Source organism: Anoplopoma fimbria, chromosome 15 (genome assembly GCF_027596085.1).
Source record: "Anoplopoma fimbria isolate UVic2021 breed Golden Eagle Sablefish chromosome 15, Afim_UVic_2022, whole genome shotgun sequence".
NCBI lineage: Eukaryota > Metazoa > Chordata > Actinopteri > Perciformes > Anoplopomatidae > Anoplopoma > Anoplopoma fimbria.
Genome location: NC_072463.1, coordinates 14,130,969 through 14,150,621, shown reverse-complemented (window position 1 = coordinate 14,150,621; position 19,653 = coordinate 14,130,969). Strand labels below are relative to the sequence as shown.

The window sequence follows — 19,653 nt, the reverse complement described above, 5'->3', positions numbered from 1 at the left end:
GGCCCGCGTTCCCTTTGATCCCGTGCTCTTTTGTACGCCAAGATCAGACTGTATTAGTACTACACTGAGCAAGAGAAAGAGTGTGTTGGAGTTGAGGGCGCAGAGGCCAGGGTCGTGGCTTGATTTGGTGGACTCTGTGCAAGCGCGGCGAGGTCAGCATGACGCCATCCAGCTGGCACTGAATAAAATAAGAAAATCAGTGGTGTTGATTTTTTTTATTTTTTTTTCTCCCATGTTGCACTGCTGATGTGGCTGCTAGCTTTTGGCTCACTGTTCCAGCAAGATCAGACAGGAGGAGGAGGAGGAAGAGGAGGAGGAGGCTTGTGCTGCATGAAAGCACCCCGGTGCTCCCTGGTGGACATGAGCACATGAAGGAACACCACACACACACACGAACACACACACGAACACACGAACACACACACACACACACGCGCGCAGTCCTCTCTCTCTCACATGCACATTCGTGTCCACGTTCAGTTCACACACAAAAATCTCAGTTCATTTTTTCTGTTTAAATTGCGTGTGTCCGTCATTTACAGAAGTTATGAACTTGGAGCACGCTTGTGATTAACGGACGCGTTGTATCCATCGATACCGTTAATTTACACAATGTTTTGTGTGAAGGTTAAGGTCCCCTTGGGTAACAAAAACCACCTGACAAGCCATACACGTACAGAGCAGATGGGGTAGGAAAACAGATTATAACCACTCCATCAAAGGTCCTTGAATGTCCAACGCAAGTTTATTTATAAAGTACCTTTCAACAGCAAGTGCAGCAGCAGGGCTCCACAGTTGCCAGGTTGCCATTAGCAACCATTTTGAAAAATTGGCTACCGGTTGTTGCCATCAGTGGAAATTACTTTTAAACCACAAAAAGATACAGCAAACAACAAAATATGCACCCCAAAATACATAAATGTTTCAGATATTTGGTTTAAGTATTGTACTACAAGCCAGAACCGGTACCAGAAGAGCGTTTACTCGTGTGCTGTTTTAGAGGCGATGGGGAAGCGCAAGTTGTTACACTGTGGCGGGAAAAGTTTGACTCGTAAATAAATGTGCAAATTGATTAAAATAATGTTTGTTTATTATCTGATCTGGTAATGTATCGAAAATTTTAGAATTTCTCTGATACTAGTATGGACTATCCCTACCCTCTTTGACTGTGTTTGTAGTGGCTTTATCCAACATCTATTTTTTTAATAAAAAACTTTAGCAAGTCATCTAGTTTCTCCAGATTGCCAACCCTAGCTTTATTCTTGCATCAACTGATATTTTTATTGGGTGGCTGCTGTGAGCGACTGTTTGAATCCCCATTTGTAACCCCATGAGCAGAGCCCAGCTAAAAAAAACTCCAAGTCTAGACCTAGACTTCATCAAATGTCTCCTCAAAGCACTCCTCCACGGTCCAGCTGAGAAGATAAGCCGTCTCGAGAAGTTGGCAAGTTCAAAACAGCGGGCGGCGAACAAGCCCATCCTCCGTACCCTTGAGCCCGGTCCAGGCCGCTCAGCGTGCCGGTGGCTCGCGCTCCGATAAGCCACAGACGGCGTCTCTCGTGGCGCTGCTGCTCAGTCTCTCCACCGCTTTCTGTGTACGCCCTCCACAACACACACATAAACAAAGTAGAAGAATGGTAGGCTGATACTGAATCGACACGCCAGCCCCCGCCAGGTCAGCGAGCGGGTGGGGATGTGGAGGTTTCAAGGGATGAGTGGGTTCAGCGAGAAGCCGCACTTCCTCTGCCTTTCATGCCGATTCACATCCCATTAAGTGAGTTTTGTCCTGTGCTGCTGGTGCTCTTCAACAATCCCATTACAGATCATAAAGGGAGCTGGGGATGTGGCCTGAGAGCACTCTGGCTGCTCCTCCAAGGCCTGGGGCTTTGTGTGTGTATGGCGACCGCGCCGCATCTGTTAATGTCTTTTTAACGCCAGGTGAATGTTGGGAGATTTTTTTGTTATCAGGCTATCTGCGTTTCCGTCTGATGCCCCGCGCTCAGTGGTTAGCGTCACAGGGACTGGTTTGATGTGGCTCAAGTGTGAGTTTGGCTTAAGACGTGTGAGAACCGAGAACTGCCCGAGAGCAGAGAAAAAGCTTAGTGGTAGTGCTTCACTGGACTGGAAAGACAAAGGGTGTGTTACGCTATCCTTAGAATGGTCCCTTCTGTCCTTTCATTTTTTTTTTTAAACATCCTCCTTTCCCCTTTATGCTGCCGTCTTGTTTGAAAATTGTAAGGAATTAAAAGAAAAAAGCTTGGAAGTCTTCCTCTAGGAACTCAGGAAACACTCCTATCTATTGCGCTCATTAAAGCTGCACTAATCATTATTTCTACATTATACTTAATTAAATTGTGAAAGGGATCACTTATAGTGATGAACTCGGAAAGTGTTGGACCTAACTGCAGTTTCTCACTGGCTCCACGTACGCTTTAATCCTGGAACACTGTTTGGGTTTTCTACCCCACAACACTTGCTTAAAGGAGACATATCGTGCTCATTGTCAGGTTCATACTCTTATTTTGCATTTTCTACTAGAACTTGTTTGCAAAAAACACTTTATACTACTCATGCTGTCTGTCTGAACATACCTGTATTTGACCTATGTCTGAAATGCTCCGTTTTAGCGACAGTCTCTTTAAGCTGTACAGAGCTTTTAATTCTGGAACATTGTTTTTCTGTTCTACCCCACAAACTTAGCTTAAAGGGACATATATGGATCATTGTCAGGTTCATAATAGTATTTTGTGTTTCCACTAAGACATGTTTACGTAAAAAAAAAAAAACTCTTTATTTTCCTCGTACTGTCTGTCTGTACATACCTGTGCTCACCCTCTGTCTGAAACACTCCGTTTTAGTGCCCGTCTCTTTAAGACCCCTATCCAAAAAAAAGATAGTTTTCAGGTCAAGGGAGGAGATACTCAGATAGGGGGTGGATATATTTTAACATACCTGTATGTGACATAGGAAGTGGAGCCAAATCTTAATGGCTTGTTGAATCCCATGTTTTCTGATCTAGGCAGCTTACCAAAAAACCTATGTTGATTTATTTCACACATACATATCTGCAGCACTGGGTTGTTCAAAAACACTTTAGCAACTAGTTTGTGGAGCTTTTAGCAGCTAAAGAGCCAAACATTTCCCCTCAGGGGTGTGTGGAGACCAAAACAGAGCTAAAAGACAGTGAATATTGGTTTCATGTTGGTTGCATGACGGAAAAACACTATTCTAAACTAATGCTAATGCTTCACGCCTGCAGGATTTGAAACAGCAAATGTTTGCATGTACCTTCCTAACAGGTTTTTAGCTAGTTCTGCTCCCCACGAGGGTTAGGGTTAGGGTTCCATTACTGCAGCTTTAACATCCAAAGAAATATTGCTCAAAACTGCTGATTTTTAAGCTCTATATCTGAAAAACCAACCAGACAATCTATGTACAGGTTTTAAAGTCAAAGAGATTTATAGCCTCTATTAGACATAGCTTCACATATCTCTGTTTACTTGGCAGCTACATTTTCTGTGCCTTGTGTTATGCCAATTTAAATTCAGATCCAAATCCAGATGATGAGACATTTCAAGACCAAAGGCTTTCATTCACTTCCCCTCCCTCCTTTTCCTCATTCCCTCCAAGAAAATCACTGACAGGAAACAAGTGAGGGAAGAGAGGACACAGGCAGCAGGAAGCACAGCTGGCTGCAGAGAGACCTCATTTAGAGAAGACCCTCCGACATGTCTTTGGAATAAACGCAGATATAAAAGAACATTGGAAGTCGGAAGATGACTCGCATAAGGACGGGGAACATCATTTCAATAACCAAATATAGTTATTAGTTTGGTTATTTATACGCTGCTCCAATTGGGACCGTGAGGTAAAACAATAACGAGCTTTGAGCAAATAAACATGCGTCATTTTGAATTCATTGTGCAATAATTGGATTTGCAAATGATGTATTAGGGTACACGTGAGGATGACCTTAACAGCTTCTGTTTAATGCAAACCCATACAAGGAAGGTTGAATTCTAGTATGTCAACTAGGACGTCAACCAAGAAGAGAATAAAGGAGACTGTTAAATAATAATAATAATAATCTGAGATTTAGAGAATTAATAAGCGAATAGTACCATAGCAGAGCAATAACGGCAGGTAGAAATTTAAGATTTTTGAACTATACATACTTAATTTTTGTTAAATCACAACTTTATTCACGCAATAATACGTCTTTTCCCTTGAAACTATTAGGAATGTATTCTCGACTTCTCAGAAAGTACTGGTAAGTGGGATATGTTTGGAATGTGAAGACAGTTTTGAAAAGGAGCAGACATTTTTGCTGAAACACACATTACAGCTATTACAGTCAAGGGGTTTATCAATTAAATAGATTGATTTGAGGTGAATAGGTGCCACATGCGCATTAAAAAGAGGTTACTTTCCCTGGAGAAAAGACAGAAAAGAGTCAATCATGCCTACAAGTGTGCTGACTCAGCAGAGAAAAAATTAAATGAGGAATTTGAGAATTTAATTGATTGATTGATAAGTGTTCGACACACTGTGTTGAACTAACTGCAAGTGTTACAAAATGTATGGTCCCCTTACATACATCAATAGAGCTAGGAAGAACACCTAGTGTACTCGTCTATTTAACAAAGGATGACACAGCATGCTCACAGAAAAGGTAGAAAAGGAGCTAAATTGGGCCTGTGTGGCGTTGTGGCATTTAAATTGGCAAACGCATACAAAAATAGACGTCCCCACACTGCATGAAAAGTACGACCCCTTCGTTTATTTATTTCTCTCATTATAGAAGTAGAGCATCTCGTGGTGGTGTGCGAGCTTCACACTCGGCTCCTCTATAGTCTCCCCGCCCGGCTCAGAGCTGAACTCCGGCGCCGAGGCCTCACATAAGCGGCGCCATTAATCAAACAGGCAGGGCATGGGTTTTTTTCTTTCTTTCGAAAGTATTACAAAAAAAAGTGACATAAATGATAACACACATCAGGGGAGAGAAAAGAGAGTGCTGAATAAGAAGTTGGGAATAAGAAAAAAAAAAAAAAAAAAAAAAAGGGGGAAAATCAGAGCGAAAGTCACCTTAACTCCTGCAAATTCACCAAACAGCGACACAAACATTAACTACAATGAGGGTGATTAATACCGCAGGAGGCATCAGCTGCTGTTTACATTGTCAAACTGTTTATCCGCAGAGCTCCCAATTTGGCAAGCGAGGCGTTTTCATATTTTATTTTAAGTGCGGATGGCTACAGAATGCTAACAGCTTGTCTTTTTAGGGCAACAGTTGCGTTCCCCCCACACACAGCGCCCTTCCCCTCCTCCTCTTCGAGCACTTGAGACGGAGCCAACTAATGTGAGGGCCGGGTGTGCGGGGGCCGTACATTTTCTCCAGCCAAATAAATGATTACCCTCATTTCCTTTAAATCCAGAAGATTCAGCCGTCTCGTTAGGCCGACAGCAGCCCTGTTGAATGTGACCGTCCCAATTGGACCCCAGCGGGTTCAGGGGTCATCTCATCATTTTTTATTTTTTTTCAACGGCGAATAACTGCTGTTTCCTGAACCCCAAAGCGCGCTGGTGGCCGTTGCAGGGCGGTAATGAGATCACCGCAACCGCGCTCGGTTAGCCCGGTCGATTGACGCAGATTTCTGCTTGTTTTTTGTATTGCAGATGCAGCGAAAGTCTCATCATTCACATAAAAAAACAAGAAAGAAAAGAGGAGTCAATCAATGAGAGATGTTCTCAGCCCTGCTGCATCGTGCTCAGACACAGACCCTGACCAAGAAGGGGGAGCGTGGTCTCCCCCTCGGGCCCCGGTTAGCTGGGAGAAGCACACTTGATCGCGCCCGCTGCGACCTCCGGTATCGATCGTCAGCTCCCGGTCTGCCACGGGAGGGGGTGTCGCGGCATGCTACCTCTTGGAGCTAATTGATCATCGAAATGCATAAATAATAAAGTGGCGTGTCATTCTGACTTCCTATTGATTTCCCCATTAGCGGCTGATTGATACAAGGTTTAAATGTCAGGGGTGTCATTGATTACCACGAGTCCACGCTCTCATTTGCAATGTCGTGTCATCTTTTTGTTTGGAGGTTTTTTTCCCCCCCAGGTGGCTCTGCAGCCTTCCACCTGGATGAGCTGAATTAAAGGTCAACAGGTGCACCACGTCACTAAAGCTGTGTTCCCAACAAAGCGTTTACACACAAACACACGCCCTCATGATACCACTCCAACTTCACCACACAAAAAGCCTGAACTCTTCCCTCTTCGGTCCAAGAAGTGGGAAAATCTAAACCCACGAATGTCACTTATGCTGCAAAAATGTGCGTGTTTCAGCACTTCAATATATGGATTTGTTTTGCTTTTTTATGTCATTCCAAATTCAGTATACTTGACTTTTGCACTTTTGGTCAGAAGATTTTTTTTTTTTTTTCAAGATGTCAAAGATCACCTCGAGCTTTGGGAGCTTTTCATAGATATTCTTTGACATTTATACTCAACGATTAGCTCAATAATTCCATTAAATAATCAACAGAATGGAAATGATCGTTAGTCAGCACCCTACACTCTAATTAGAGCATTTTATAGGTCACCTCTGAATTATAGTCACTGAAATAGGGTCCTGTATTGCCGTGGCCTTTAGATGGCTTTTAAGCAGCACAATGTCATTAAAGCTCTGGACGTCAATGATGCCACTATTGATAGGATCTAAGGCAACCTAAAACATCTAACTGGGTCTGCAACCAAAGGTTATTATCAATACTGACAAACCCAAAAGATACTCTTACTCATATGACTGTGTTAGAAAGGAAAGCTACAATAAGTCACATTTTAGAAGCTGGAAATTATTGTTCATCAATGTCCCTTTTTTCGCTAAGTGATTAATTGACAAATGATTCTCGTTCTAATTATGATTGGGTCTGACTCCCTTTCAGATAAAAGTAATGATGAATAATGATTAAATAAATTAAAAAGTCCATCCCTGTGTTTTTTTTTCCCATAAAAATAACTCGATACAAAAAAAAAAAAACAAAGTCAACGATTACGCAATAATTTGGTTTAAAAGAGCGAGGCGACCCCTCGCTCTTTCACGCCGACGCTGCTGCAGCTGCTCATGCGGCCATCATGCCTGCCTCTGTCAGGAGAAAAACATTTTTGGAGAACAAATGCATTTAACATAGAAAGCGTATTAATCTTTCAAGGAGAAACCGCTTCCAAAAAATAAATGGGGGGGGTTGGGGCACAAGCAACGCAGGGTAAACAAAAGTATCGGGCGTGTAATCTAACTTCATATTGCAATAATTGCCTGATGGCTGAAAACATTCTGTTTTGTAAGCTTTTCAATGGAACCAGCAGACTGGGGGGGGGGTTGTGAGGGTGTGGGGGCCAAACATTGGTAAGAGGGGCCCTGACGTATGCTCCTCCTCCTCCCAGGCATGACGCTACTTCAGGGGTCTTCCTGTTAGGCTACTGAGACTCTCTTTGCTAATAGAAAGGAACACGAATGGCGGCGGGCGTGCACAAGCTAATTAAGCGGGGAGGGGTCCCCGGGGGGGTCCCCAGGGGTCCCCCGCTTTCTCCCGCCCCTCTGATGATGAGATCGTTTTAACGATTCTCACGCAGCCTATTTATGGCGCTTTGGCGAACATAACAGAGGTTAATAAAGTGGAGGTCAACTCTTTATCACACCTGCCCGCCACTTTTTGCCCCCCCCACACACCCAACACCATAACTCATCGCCGTGTTCCTCATTAGCTAAGGGCCCCATAGGGCAAGTGTGAGTGTAAATGTACTGTGCAGAGTTTTAATGCATCGATTCCCGCAGGCGCCTTTCGCTTGATCGTCAAATTATTCCGGGGTTGTGGCGGCTGGTATTTACTTCGCGCTAATAGTCGACGTCTTACCGGAGGCTGGGGAAGAAAAGAAAAAAACAAGTGTATAGCGTGCATGTTACACAGGAATATGCCAAAGAGCGGCCAATCACTGGGGTGTAACGGAGCCGATGGAGCGAGACAACACACTTTGGAGCCTTGAGTTGATTCATTTAAGGGGTATGTGTTGCAGGATGGAGGGGAAATAGTGGAGGGACAATGAATGAATGAGTGTGTGTGTGAGAGGGAGGTCTGTGCGTGTAAACACAGTTGTGCCTCGTAGAAAAGTCCTGATGGAATAACAGCTTATGATAACGAGCAGGAAGCAGTGGGAATACAGAGTGAGCGTTGGGGAGACTTACGTCTCGGCGTTTGTTTCTCACCACAAATGTCACTTTAGTCCCAAACTTGGAATATGTATTAATAAATACTGAAAATTTTAAAAGGGGGGTCAATTATTTATTTTTTTGCTTTCAAAATCATTCTGTATCCACGTATTAAAATCCAAACATATCAATTTTGGTTGAAGTACGTATGTTTAAGCCTCACCCTTCTAGTAAAGGTTTTCCCATCATTGCTGCATTATGAGGACTACCTACATGTCCACAGTCAGTGGGTGTTACCTGCAATAACAGAAGCTAACAATTCACTGCTGTGGACGCGGCGTTAGTTTGGAGCCGAAAGTCACAGTAACACAAAACAAACCAACCCATCGATGCAGCAGTAGAAACCCCCGTCACTGCGGGGTAAAGACTTATGTTTTTGTCAAAGGAGTCTAGTGGCTTTGAAGAGAGCGATATAACGCATTCAGTTTCCGGTTAGAAAGGGCTGTCTAAAAGCAAGGAGAAGTGTTGAAAAAAGTCTTAATATAGCATAGACTTTAACTAACAATTGTATTTTTTGTTTTTGTTTAAGGTGGATCTTTTTTAAGGTGGCTTAAACAGGTTATTTCTGTTGCTCCCGTCCACCGCTCGCTTTAGTTTTCATCATACAACTAAAAAGCACTTGACTGTTTAACTAAGGATTAGCTTGATGTAGTCTATAAAAAACAAAGATGATCTTTGTGATGTGATCTTCACATTTATTATTAATAAACACATCTCCCCCGTGCACAGATATCATCCGCATATCCATGAGACGGGTCGTGATTCGAGCAGTAGGAGGCGATGGGCTTTTAATGAATCAGAAGATACAGAGACAGTGCTTTCTCCATTGTTTTTTTTTTCTTCTTCCGTGTGGTACAAATAATGCCGTTTTGTCCCGTCCTTGCAGTAGTTTGGCAGAAGTCGTAGCGGTTTCCACGCTACCCTCCATCAGAGCAGATTTCAAATAAACGGAGGCCCTTATACAGTACTTCTTTTAAGAAGCTGCCTTCAGGGACCCTCCTTGGTCCTCTGAGCAGCAGGCGCCTGTGATGATTAAAGACTTGATCAGTTTCTGGGTTATGTGAGGATGAAGGAGATGTGAAGTGAGAGAAATGATCGGGGATGAAGCTTACTTTAAAACATATTAGATCCAATGTTTCAAGGTTGGATCATATAGGGCTGCCTTTGAAAATGTCTAGAGTTTTCTTAAGTTTCTTAGCACAACATACCGAATGACTCGCAGTTCCCATCTCTTACCACTTCCCCAAAACTCCTGCAGCAACCTCCAGCAGGGGGCGACTCCTCTGGTCGCAAAAAGAAGCCAGATTGTATAGAAGTCTATGAGAAAATGGCTCTACTTCTCACTTGATTTATTCCCTCAGTAAACACTGTGAATATGAGTTTATGGTCTCAATCTGTAGTTTCAAGTCTTCTTCAATACAGCATGATGTTCATTTAGTAAATGATGTTCCATTTAGAGTCAAATAGACCATAAAGCAGGGTATGCTTTAGGGCGGGGCTACCTTGTCATTGACTTTGTCTTGTCTTGACAGTGTGTTTACAGCTCATGAACGTTAACTGCAACATTGTGGAGGCCTATAAGTGTCTTATCCACCATCGGTTGTACTCATCTCCATCCTCTTGTGTCACTTCCAATTGCAAAAAAACAACATGGCGGCGGCCTAAACAACAAAAATGGCGACGGCTAGAAGGCCGAACTCTAGGCTGAAGTAACACCAGTCCACAGACCAATGGGTGACGCCACTGTGACTACGTCCACTTCTTATATACAGCCTATGAGTAAAACACAGCACTCTCCCCGTATATGCAGTCGCATTTCAGTACTGCTACAACAAGTGCTTCAAATTAAACTTCAAAATGACGTTCTGTATAACTGCCACAACCACTACCACTAAGCTGGCTTCCCACCAACATCAGCTGTGTTAATTGGAATGCCTGCTTGCAGCTGCAGTGGATATATTTATGTCCCTCGAGAATAAAAGAAGAAAAACTAGAAAATAGTGTGCAGATTGATATTTTCCTCTCATTTTGGTCAGGTTCGGGCACCCAAAAAAAACGTTGCTATGTTTAGGTTTAGATGTTTTGCTGAATTGACAGAGGAGACAACACAACACGTGAAGTTTCAGCTTCATGGGGAGACACCCCAGGTCAAGATTTTAACTTTATATATATATATATATATATATATATATATATATATATATATATACATACACATGAAACTTCCCCAGATGTTTACTTCCATCAGGACAAAAAAAATATATGACAAATGCAAGTTAGGCTTATGAAATCTGCGATAATTTGCATACATATTTCCAGAACAGAAATGTGAACATTGGATGAAGCCTGATTTTTTTAAAAATGGTTCATTTTGTTGACATATTGTAGTCAAAGTTTTTTGAGGTAACCTTCAATGTCTCTTTGTATCGCTCAGAAAATACTAACAGCCATAAAAATGTCAATTTTCGCCATGTTTTAAGGGATAACATTTCCTATAAATCAGGCTATGAATGATATACGAAGAAACCCCTCAGTTATAACGTACCAAACAAAGATATGAACGAAACGGGAAGGTTTGGTGAATGTTAGTGCTACTGAAGTGGAGAATAAAAAAAAACACAAACTTTTGGTGAGTTAAGGAGAAAGCTACAAAAGCAGCAAAGTAAACGCCTATGTTGTTCCTTTGCATCCAGAGGTGGACGCTGCCAGTCACTCTCCGCTGAGCAGCTCCACAGGAACCGTTGTAGCTTCCAGGGGAGCTGCTCAGCGCTTTGCTGAAGAGCGCCCTTGATGTGATGAGGAGAAATGGGTGTCCTAAAATCAATAAATGAATGAAACACAGCTGCTGTACAAACAATGCCATCATCATCATCATCATCATCCCCAGCTGGCTTCCCACCTGCTAAGCTGTGTCATTGGAATGCCTGTTGGGAGCTGCAGGGCTTCTGTTTCACCATCCACCACCCCAAAAAAATAAAAAAATCTGAATCATCACCAACACACGATGTAATAACAGGCATTCTGGGCTGCTGTTTCAGCTTGGGATGGGTTTTTGTTGTGTGTTTTTCCCCTCATCAAAGTGATCGAGTAATGACACTGATTGTGCCGATGCTCAGAAGAACCAGGGACGGACGGCTCCGAAGCTCTCCGCGAGATAACGTGCCCATCGAAAACCACACACACACACACACACACACACACACACACACACACACACACACACACACACACACACACACACACACAGCCTGGTTCTTTTAAAGACGTCCAGCCTTCCCTCTTTGAGAAGGTGAGGAGAAGCCAATGGGCTCCAGTGTCATTGCACACATACAGACCTCGTGCGATGCGCAGGCGTGTTTATTATAAGGCCTCTCTCATTCGCTCCGTACAAATGAAATAATAATTAGCACGTCAGACACACTGACACGCCACAGAGGAGCCCAGTGTGGCTCCCACATGGAAAATAATAATAATCAAAAGAGTTGGGGGACGAAATCAACACACACACACACACACACACACACACACACACACACACACACACACACACACACACACACACCATGTGCTGACATTTCTTCACCCCGCCCGTTTTCGTCACGAAAGCAGCACGCGCATCTTTAGACACACTGGATTCAACATCAAAAAAAAAAAAAAAAAAAATCACAGCAGAACCAAAAATCACAACCGTGACGGAAGCAACTTGAACTCGGGGAAGGAGGGGGCGGGCTGCGCGTGCACATGTGTGCATGGGGGAAAATGGGGGAGAGAGAAAAGAGAGAGAGGGGAGAGAGAGGGGGGGGGGGTCAAATGATGAAAAATGAACTCACCCCTGGAGGATATCTGGAGGAAGAGGCGCGGGTCCGCAGCGCGTATGGCCGCGGTGTAGCGATCCTCCATGCCGGGCACCTGCGCCTTTTTCTCGGGCATGAGCCGGACCCGGAGCCGGCCCCCCTCCGCGCCGAGCCACCACTCCAGAATAGTTGCGAGGTCCATTTCCAGATCAAGCGCAGGGGCCTCGTCGTGCACGGACAAGCCCCCGCACCCCGTCCGCACTAGATCCTCTCCTATTTCCACCACAACTTGGTTCGACTTCCTGCTCGCCTTCGTCAAGCCCAGTTTCAGAACTTTGGACAGCGGCCGCGAGTGTGAGAAGGGCAGCCGTCCCTCTGCGGACGCGTTCCCCGGCGCGGAGTCCGCGAAAGTGGCGACGGTCTTCTGCAGGGGGGTGCAGCGCATCTTCAAGTTTGCGCGCACCGTGTAGCACCCGCTGAAAGTCTGGCAGTCGCCGTTCAGGGGTCTCTTGATGAACTCCGCCAGGTAATAGCGCAACAGAGAGGGCACCGCGAAGTCCACCGCCAGGGTTTTCCTCTTCAGCCTGGAGTTCAGGGTCTGGTTCGAGTCCCGTTTGCTCCCGGTTTCCCCGCTGCTGCCGCCGCCGCCGCCGTTAACGTTGCCGAATCCGGCGTCGGGGAGCTCCATCCCCGCCGTGGTCCTCGTCGAGGCGCACTGCAGCCCGGCGAAAAACGCCGCAGAACAAACGAGCAAAAGCAATATCCTGGCGTCCATGATTACCAAACCAAACCAAAAATACAAAATGAAAACTGATCTTTCCCGTGTTCTACGGGAGAAGCAGCACCCGGTAAATCCCACCGTTACGCCGTCTCCTCTCCGTCTCCTCTCCGTCTGCAGCAGCGCAAGACCTCAAAGTGCGAATCGATGATCCTGCGGGTCTCGCGCCTCCTCGCCGGTGCGCACCCGTGGCAAGACGGAGGGAACTGTTGGGGGGTTTTGGGGTTTTTTTTTTTACATTTGTTTGCCGCTGACTGTTACCGTCCACCCTGCTTCAAACGGGAAAAGTGCCATCTCCCGCTCTCTGTCCCCCGACCCCCCAACACACACACACACACACACACACACACACACACACACACACACACACACACACACACACACAGACACACACCTTTTAGATAATGCCTTTCACCCGCCGGTGCTCCCCGGGACGCTGATTGATATGCCGGTCGGGTCCGCTCCGGTGGCTTCCAAAAAAAAAAAAAAAAAAAAAAAAAAAAAAAGACTCTCCGTCTCTTTGGCACAGTTGTGACGGCGGCACACAAGTGGTCTCTCTGTCAACAGCGGGATGCTGCGTCGCCCTCACACCCCCCCACCCCTCTCTCTCTCTCTCTCGCTCTCTCTCTCGCAACTAAATTGCGAATTCACAGCGACTTTTTGCTTTTCAGCTGCAGAGCATCGATTAAAGTTTGAAAGACAGCAGCGCGTCTTGCGTCGTTGGCTAATTGTTAAGCCCGGCGGATGCTGATGATTCCTGCGTCCATGCTGGTCACACACAGGCACCTCCGCTCGCCTCTGTCATGCCAGCACATGCGGGGTAAAAAAAAAAAAAAAAAAAAAGTCTGTTCATTTGACGTCAACGCGAGCCGTCCTCTGTCCCTCCGCGGCCGTTCGGGACGCGGCGGTGATGGTGATGGTGATGGTGCCCGTGTCTCTTAACGGGCACACAGCAGCCAGCGCACAGCTCCAGCTGTTTTATGCCCGCTTGATTTCTCAATGAATCACCGGAGCCCCCGTTAAGTGTGTGTCCGGAAATTGGATTGGATTTTAGAGTCGCACACTCTCCCGGTATCTGCATGCGCGCTGTGTGTGCGTGTGCGTGTGCGCAAAATGAAATAGTTGGGTTTTTTTTGTTACATCTCGTGCGCAAGAGTCCAATGTGTCCTTAAAACGCCAACGAGCGCCCACGTGTCGACGCGCCGGCACATTTGCCACGCAACAGAACTACTTCCTTAATTGGGAATCAAGGGGGTCAGTGTTTAGGGGCAGGAGGGGGCAATATGCCAGAAAATGCTCCTTCACCCCCCCCCTCTCTCAGGGCCCCCGCTAGATGGCGTTGGCACATGCCTATGGTAATTCACACTCATCAGTTTTCGCTGACGAATCCATTGATGCCTCGTAATTGCTTTCCACTCCCTCTCTCTCATTAGAGCCTTATCTAGAGAGGAGGGTAATGTGGTTGCACAATTCCATCCGAGTAGAGGTAAAGGGTCCAGAAGGATAACGTCAAATTGACAGAGAATATAATCAGATTTTCTGTATTTTCTCTTTTGGGGGCAGCAAAAAAAAAGTGAGATAAGGCCATACCATTTTCTGTTTTATGGGGGGGGGGTAACCTTGGCAGGATAATGCCCAGTGATTTGATCAACTTGTATTTCTGATACGTGGTTCTTCCGCTCCAGTATATATATGCTTATTTAAAGATGGTTGCAGATTGCCTTGACCAATCTACGTTAACTAACAAACGTCCCCTCTTAAAATCTCCATCTTCACCCTTAAAATGGAACTCTGTGTCCTCATGAGGACAGGCAGACTGGTGCAGTTCAATGCAAAGGAGATGTGCTCCAGTATGAACACTGAGCAACTGATGGGGACGTGGGAACAGGTGAGCAGCAGGGCTAACGACAGGCGGCTGAGACTAATCGGGGCTTTGGGGGCGAGAAGGAAATAAACAAACAAACCCTCAGGACCATGGCAGTAATAAGTTACATTTCTTTAGTCATTGCGGTCGGTGGACTTTTTTTTATTTTAAGCGCCGCAGCTATCCTTGGCCCTCGTGTTATCTGAAATAAAATTGAATTTCACACTAATGAGGGTTCCAGAGTTGACATTTCAGGAAAAGGACCTGCACTCAGCAGAGACCATGAGAAAATAAATATATAAAATTGGATCACAGCAGCACTATATACATAAAAGCATATATCTTTGTTTGAATATATTTGCTCTCTGTGCTTTTAGGTCAAATTTACATCTAAAAACACAATGACCTTCATTCACTTGAATGGTAATAACCAGAAGGCCACCTTGCAGCCATCTGTATGACCGAGCTAAGGTGTGGTTGGAGAATGTTTTACTAAATTGGAATATGTAGGCGATGATCAAATAAACATAATAATAGGAAGTTGAAAAAAGAAGACAAAAAAGTATTTAACCGTGGTGGCAGTCACTGCCCATGCTGACCACACAGTTCTTCCTCCATTCATCCAACACAAAGAACTACACTAATGTAGGTACACTGCACAGTCCTATTGTGTGACGTAATCCAATGTTTATTATCATGGCTATTTTAACTGCTTACAGCATCCAGGGCCTGCTGACTGCACAGTTTGTGTCTAAGCCATAAGATGTATATAGGTGATGGTCATTAATTATTAACTTAGCTGTTGTAGCTCATTCTTTCTCACTAATCAGGCACAATTTACGGCTGTTTTTATTACGCCTGGGGGAGATCATGCGCTCAGTTATGTGTGCTTGTGTGTGTCTGTCTGTCACACGGCTAATCTCACAAACTACTGGACCCATCAGCCTAAGATTTTCTGTGCTCATCTATGACTGTATGCTCCAGGTTCTCTCATGTTTTACGGTGATTTGCACTTTTTTAAAAATGACTTCTTATTGACAATTTTATACCACTATCGCTTAGAGGACATAAGTTATCAACAACTGCTCGGCAGCAAAACGCATTTCCAGCAATCAGCCGGGCGAAAAAACAAGCTTCACGTTGTCATGGCTCAAAAACTGACGATCAATGAAAAAGTTTGGTCTCATTTTGAACCGGAGAATCTTCAGATTAATTCTATAACCGATATGTTATGATCCATCAAAGTTAGGCATGATACGAGATTAATAAATCCCTTTTTTCTGTTATATTTTAGTGAGATTAAATACTTCTTTGTTTGGCAGGAAAGAAGGAGCCATACCTGGTGCACTTTTCTATATTACAAATGGAACATCAACTAGTTTTTTTCTTTCCGGATTGGGAAACATCTTGTTCTGTTATAGGGTTAATTGAGATGCAGCGGTAGTAGGGGGAATTATTAATATATTTTTCATTGATTGATCACTGCCTTGTGCCTGCATAATTACTTCCCAATAATGGAACTGTCCTTCTCAGAGGCTGTTCTTTGTCTCTATTCTCCTTTGGCTTTTTTTTTTTTTTTTTAACTTGCTTCTTTAATTTGCACTCTATCGCCATGTTCGGACAAGGCAGTATTGGTTTATTTGTGATTGGGTTGGGGAAACGCAGGCTCATGTCTGTTTTATGCTGCCGTAATGCTGAACATCTTTGTTTGTAAATGGGTTTTTTTTCTTCTTTATTCATCATGCATTCTACCCAACATCTGAGCACGTTATTCAGGACGACTTGTGTTATTCACAACGTCGGCCCTGCTCTTTTCTTCTATGCACGATTTTGTTGTGCATCAATGCTGGAGATTCTGCTCAGGTTTTTGCTCGGGTGGAGCTGAGCCCGGCACGACTACAGGCTCTCCAGCTGCCTCGTGTGGCTGAATGCAGGTTTGATTATTTGGCCACAGATGCCAATGGACTGTGGAAGTGGTAGGACCATCCACTGAAACAAGACAATATCTGGAGTTATTAATAACAGATTAAGCCCATTGGTAATGTCGGGCCAAATTGATTTTTAACTGGCAAAAGCCAACGTAAAGCGTTGCAGCCCCAGTTCCAATTTTTCACACTAAATTGATTTTGATGAACCGATATTTATGTGCATAATTGTGACCCAGATGAAAGCGAAAGCGAAGGAGATGGCTGATGTATGTATGGGCGCTTTGTTAACAGCCACTGCTGTATTCTTGGTAATAAGCGTGCACTTTAATAAGCCATTTGCCAGACCGCCAAGGCAAACTTAATTACTTTCTGATGGATCACTCATTCACACTTTTCAGTCCCTGTGCAGTAAAAATGAACCGAAGCTTGGATATCTGTTACCCACAATGCACATAGCCTCCAGCTATAGTGTCCATTTCATCTGAACCATGTTTAGTATCCAGCTCACAGGTCAGTGCGCGGGGGGCAGTGTGATAAATTACAGACAGATAAGTTCTTACAAAGACCCGCCTTCCTTGAAAGGAGCTTTCGTGGGGAACCTCATAAATCAGCAGTTCGAGTCCCCACAACCAGCGACCCTTTCAGTCAGCCAGTCGTCGTCGTACTTCACGGCCTGCTCCGTCCACCTGCATGTCTCCTCGGCGTCCTCGCTGCAGAGACAGAGACGGATGGTTTTGTCACAACCAAAAAAAATCCCAAAGCGTTCCTCCAGAGTTGTCAATCCTCCTCTCTTCTTCCTTTCTCTCAGCTTCACAGCAATTGTGTATCTGTTGTCTGCAATGATTGAGGAAGGAGCTGCAGTCTCTCGCACCCGAGCCGTGCATTTTTGCAACGCCAAGGCAACACTCCAGCTTCCTTTAGCATTCCTACCTCGTGACATTTTTTTCCTCTTCATTCGATAAATCAAACCATCCTCCCCCCAGAGCTGCCGAGTGGAAGAAAATAAATAAGACTCATGAAGAAAATGGGGGCGAAGAAAAAAAAAAAAGAAGCTTTTGCCTAGAGAGTGTTCAAGATTTGGAGAGCTTACTGTTGACTGCTGTAATAAGAGTTTGGGGGAGTCGTCTCTGTGAGGTGAACACTCACTTTTGCGGGGGGGGGCTTTTGTGATAAGTGGCAATTCCCGGGGTGGTGAACTTGAGAAATGTCACCCTTTTAGTTCCGGTCCACTGAGCCCTCTGCATGACCAGCGCTCACATTAATCATTGCACTGTGTGACTTCAGCCTGACATTAGCCGGGGAGTTAGCATGTCACCAGCAATGCTGATTTATAGAAGTGCTTCCTAAAAAGCATAACTCTTATGCCTGGATTCAACCAGGCGCCCCGTTAGCCTCCGAAGCGATCGCTTCCACTCTAGCCGATGCTTGTGATTCAGCCAGACGCAACCAAGCTAGTTCCGCAACAAAATATGCGGCTAGTCTATTTCCTATGGAGCCGTGAGTCGTTGCACAGAGCAGATTCAGCAAGGCAGGAAGTGAAACTTGTAGAGCATCTGGTCAAATTTCTAAATAAACCGCCATTGCATCCCTCTCCCGATCATAGCGCAGCACTACATCCACAAATCTTTGATCCATCTTGTTCATAATCAAAATTTAAGCGGTATTCACTTCGTCTGTCAGCTACAGGACAACAAAGTAAGAAATTACACCAATGAACACCATAAAAATCGACAAAATCTGCAAGTCGTGCAGGGAAAACGCTGCCGGTGAGGTATGACGCCTGCGGTGGAGGGAACAAATCTGTGTTTCGGCCAGCAAACTGAAATATGCAATGGAACCCAAAACAGCCCAGATTGCTCGGTAGGTTGGCGAGGCTTGGTTTTGGCACGGCCGTTTTCAACACGGCGGCCAACTCAAAAACTCTCATTGTACAGCTGAACAGTTCACTAATATATGTCTCTAGAAACAATCGAGGTGAGATGAAAGCCATGCAGTAACAGAATATTGATGCATTTTTGATCGGCGCTGCCTAGTTTTACTGTTTGAGCAGAGATTGCACTGGCCTGCTGCCTTTGCGATGGATTGCATAAAGTTGAGGTCATGATGATGTAAATTTAAATATGGCGAATCATCATTCAACTTGCCATGTTGTTTTTTTCCGTTCTGCCTTTCTGGCCTGATATCCTCTTGTTTTGCATAGAAAATGAATAGGAATCGTTGTAGCTCCACTTTTAATTTAATTCAGTAAAAAAAGAAAAAAAAAGTTCAGGACAACAGTGTTGTTTGGAGTAATGGAACCATAGAAATAGGAGTATAATGGCCATAAAATTTCCGTTCCATTTCTATTGCAACCGTTGTAGCAGGCTAACTTCCGTATAGCTGACTTGTGGTAAGTAACAGACTGACTTTTGCCAGCGTGACATTTAAAACCACAGCGTGGGTGTCCATGCTGTGTGTGTGTGTGTGTGTATGTGTATGTGTATGTGTATGTGTGTGTGTGTGTGTGTGTGTGTGTGTGTGTGTGTGTGTGTGTGTGTGTGTGTGTGTGTGTGTGTGTGTGTGTGTGTATTGTTCCGCTATGTCGGCTGTATGAATTTGCCTCAGGAGACATCGATTAGGCTGTTGACGATACCCCCTGCCGACTAAGCGGCGGAGCAACGCAATTAACGGCCCCTCAGATGTGTCGTCGGCGTGACAACCAATCGCCATTTTCTTTTGTATAAGTCACATGGCCACGGCAAACAGCTCAATGTCCGCTATACTCCTATCCAATTCAATGAATGGAACATATGACAAGCATCCAGCCAGCCATGTTTTAAGCCCAACAGTGTGAACAGTTTGACCTGCCAAATTTCAGATAATAACTCCCAAAGATTCCCTACACAACCCAGAAATTTCATTCAGACAGTGGCAACAGTTAGTTGGACTAATGGCACACATTAGTCTTTATAAAGGTTGAGCTCCTATTCGACAGCTTCTCCTCAGCAAGGTGTGGAAAAAAGGAGCCGTGAATTTTTAAAGAGATT

General features: G+C 44.7%; 1 protein-coding gene across 1 annotated transcript in view; it reads right to left on the bottom strand.

Moving 5' to 3' along the window:
• Positions 1–12,832, bottom strand: part of alk (ALK receptor tyrosine kinase) — a 367,814-nt gene extending 354,982 nt beyond the window's left edge. Inside the window, 1 exon segment of the mRNA XM_054614353.1 lies at positions 12,094–12,832. Coding sequence (XP_054470328.1) covers positions 12,094–12,832 — 739 coding nt within the window.
• Between the last annotated feature and the right edge of the window lie 6,821 nt (positions 12,833–19,653).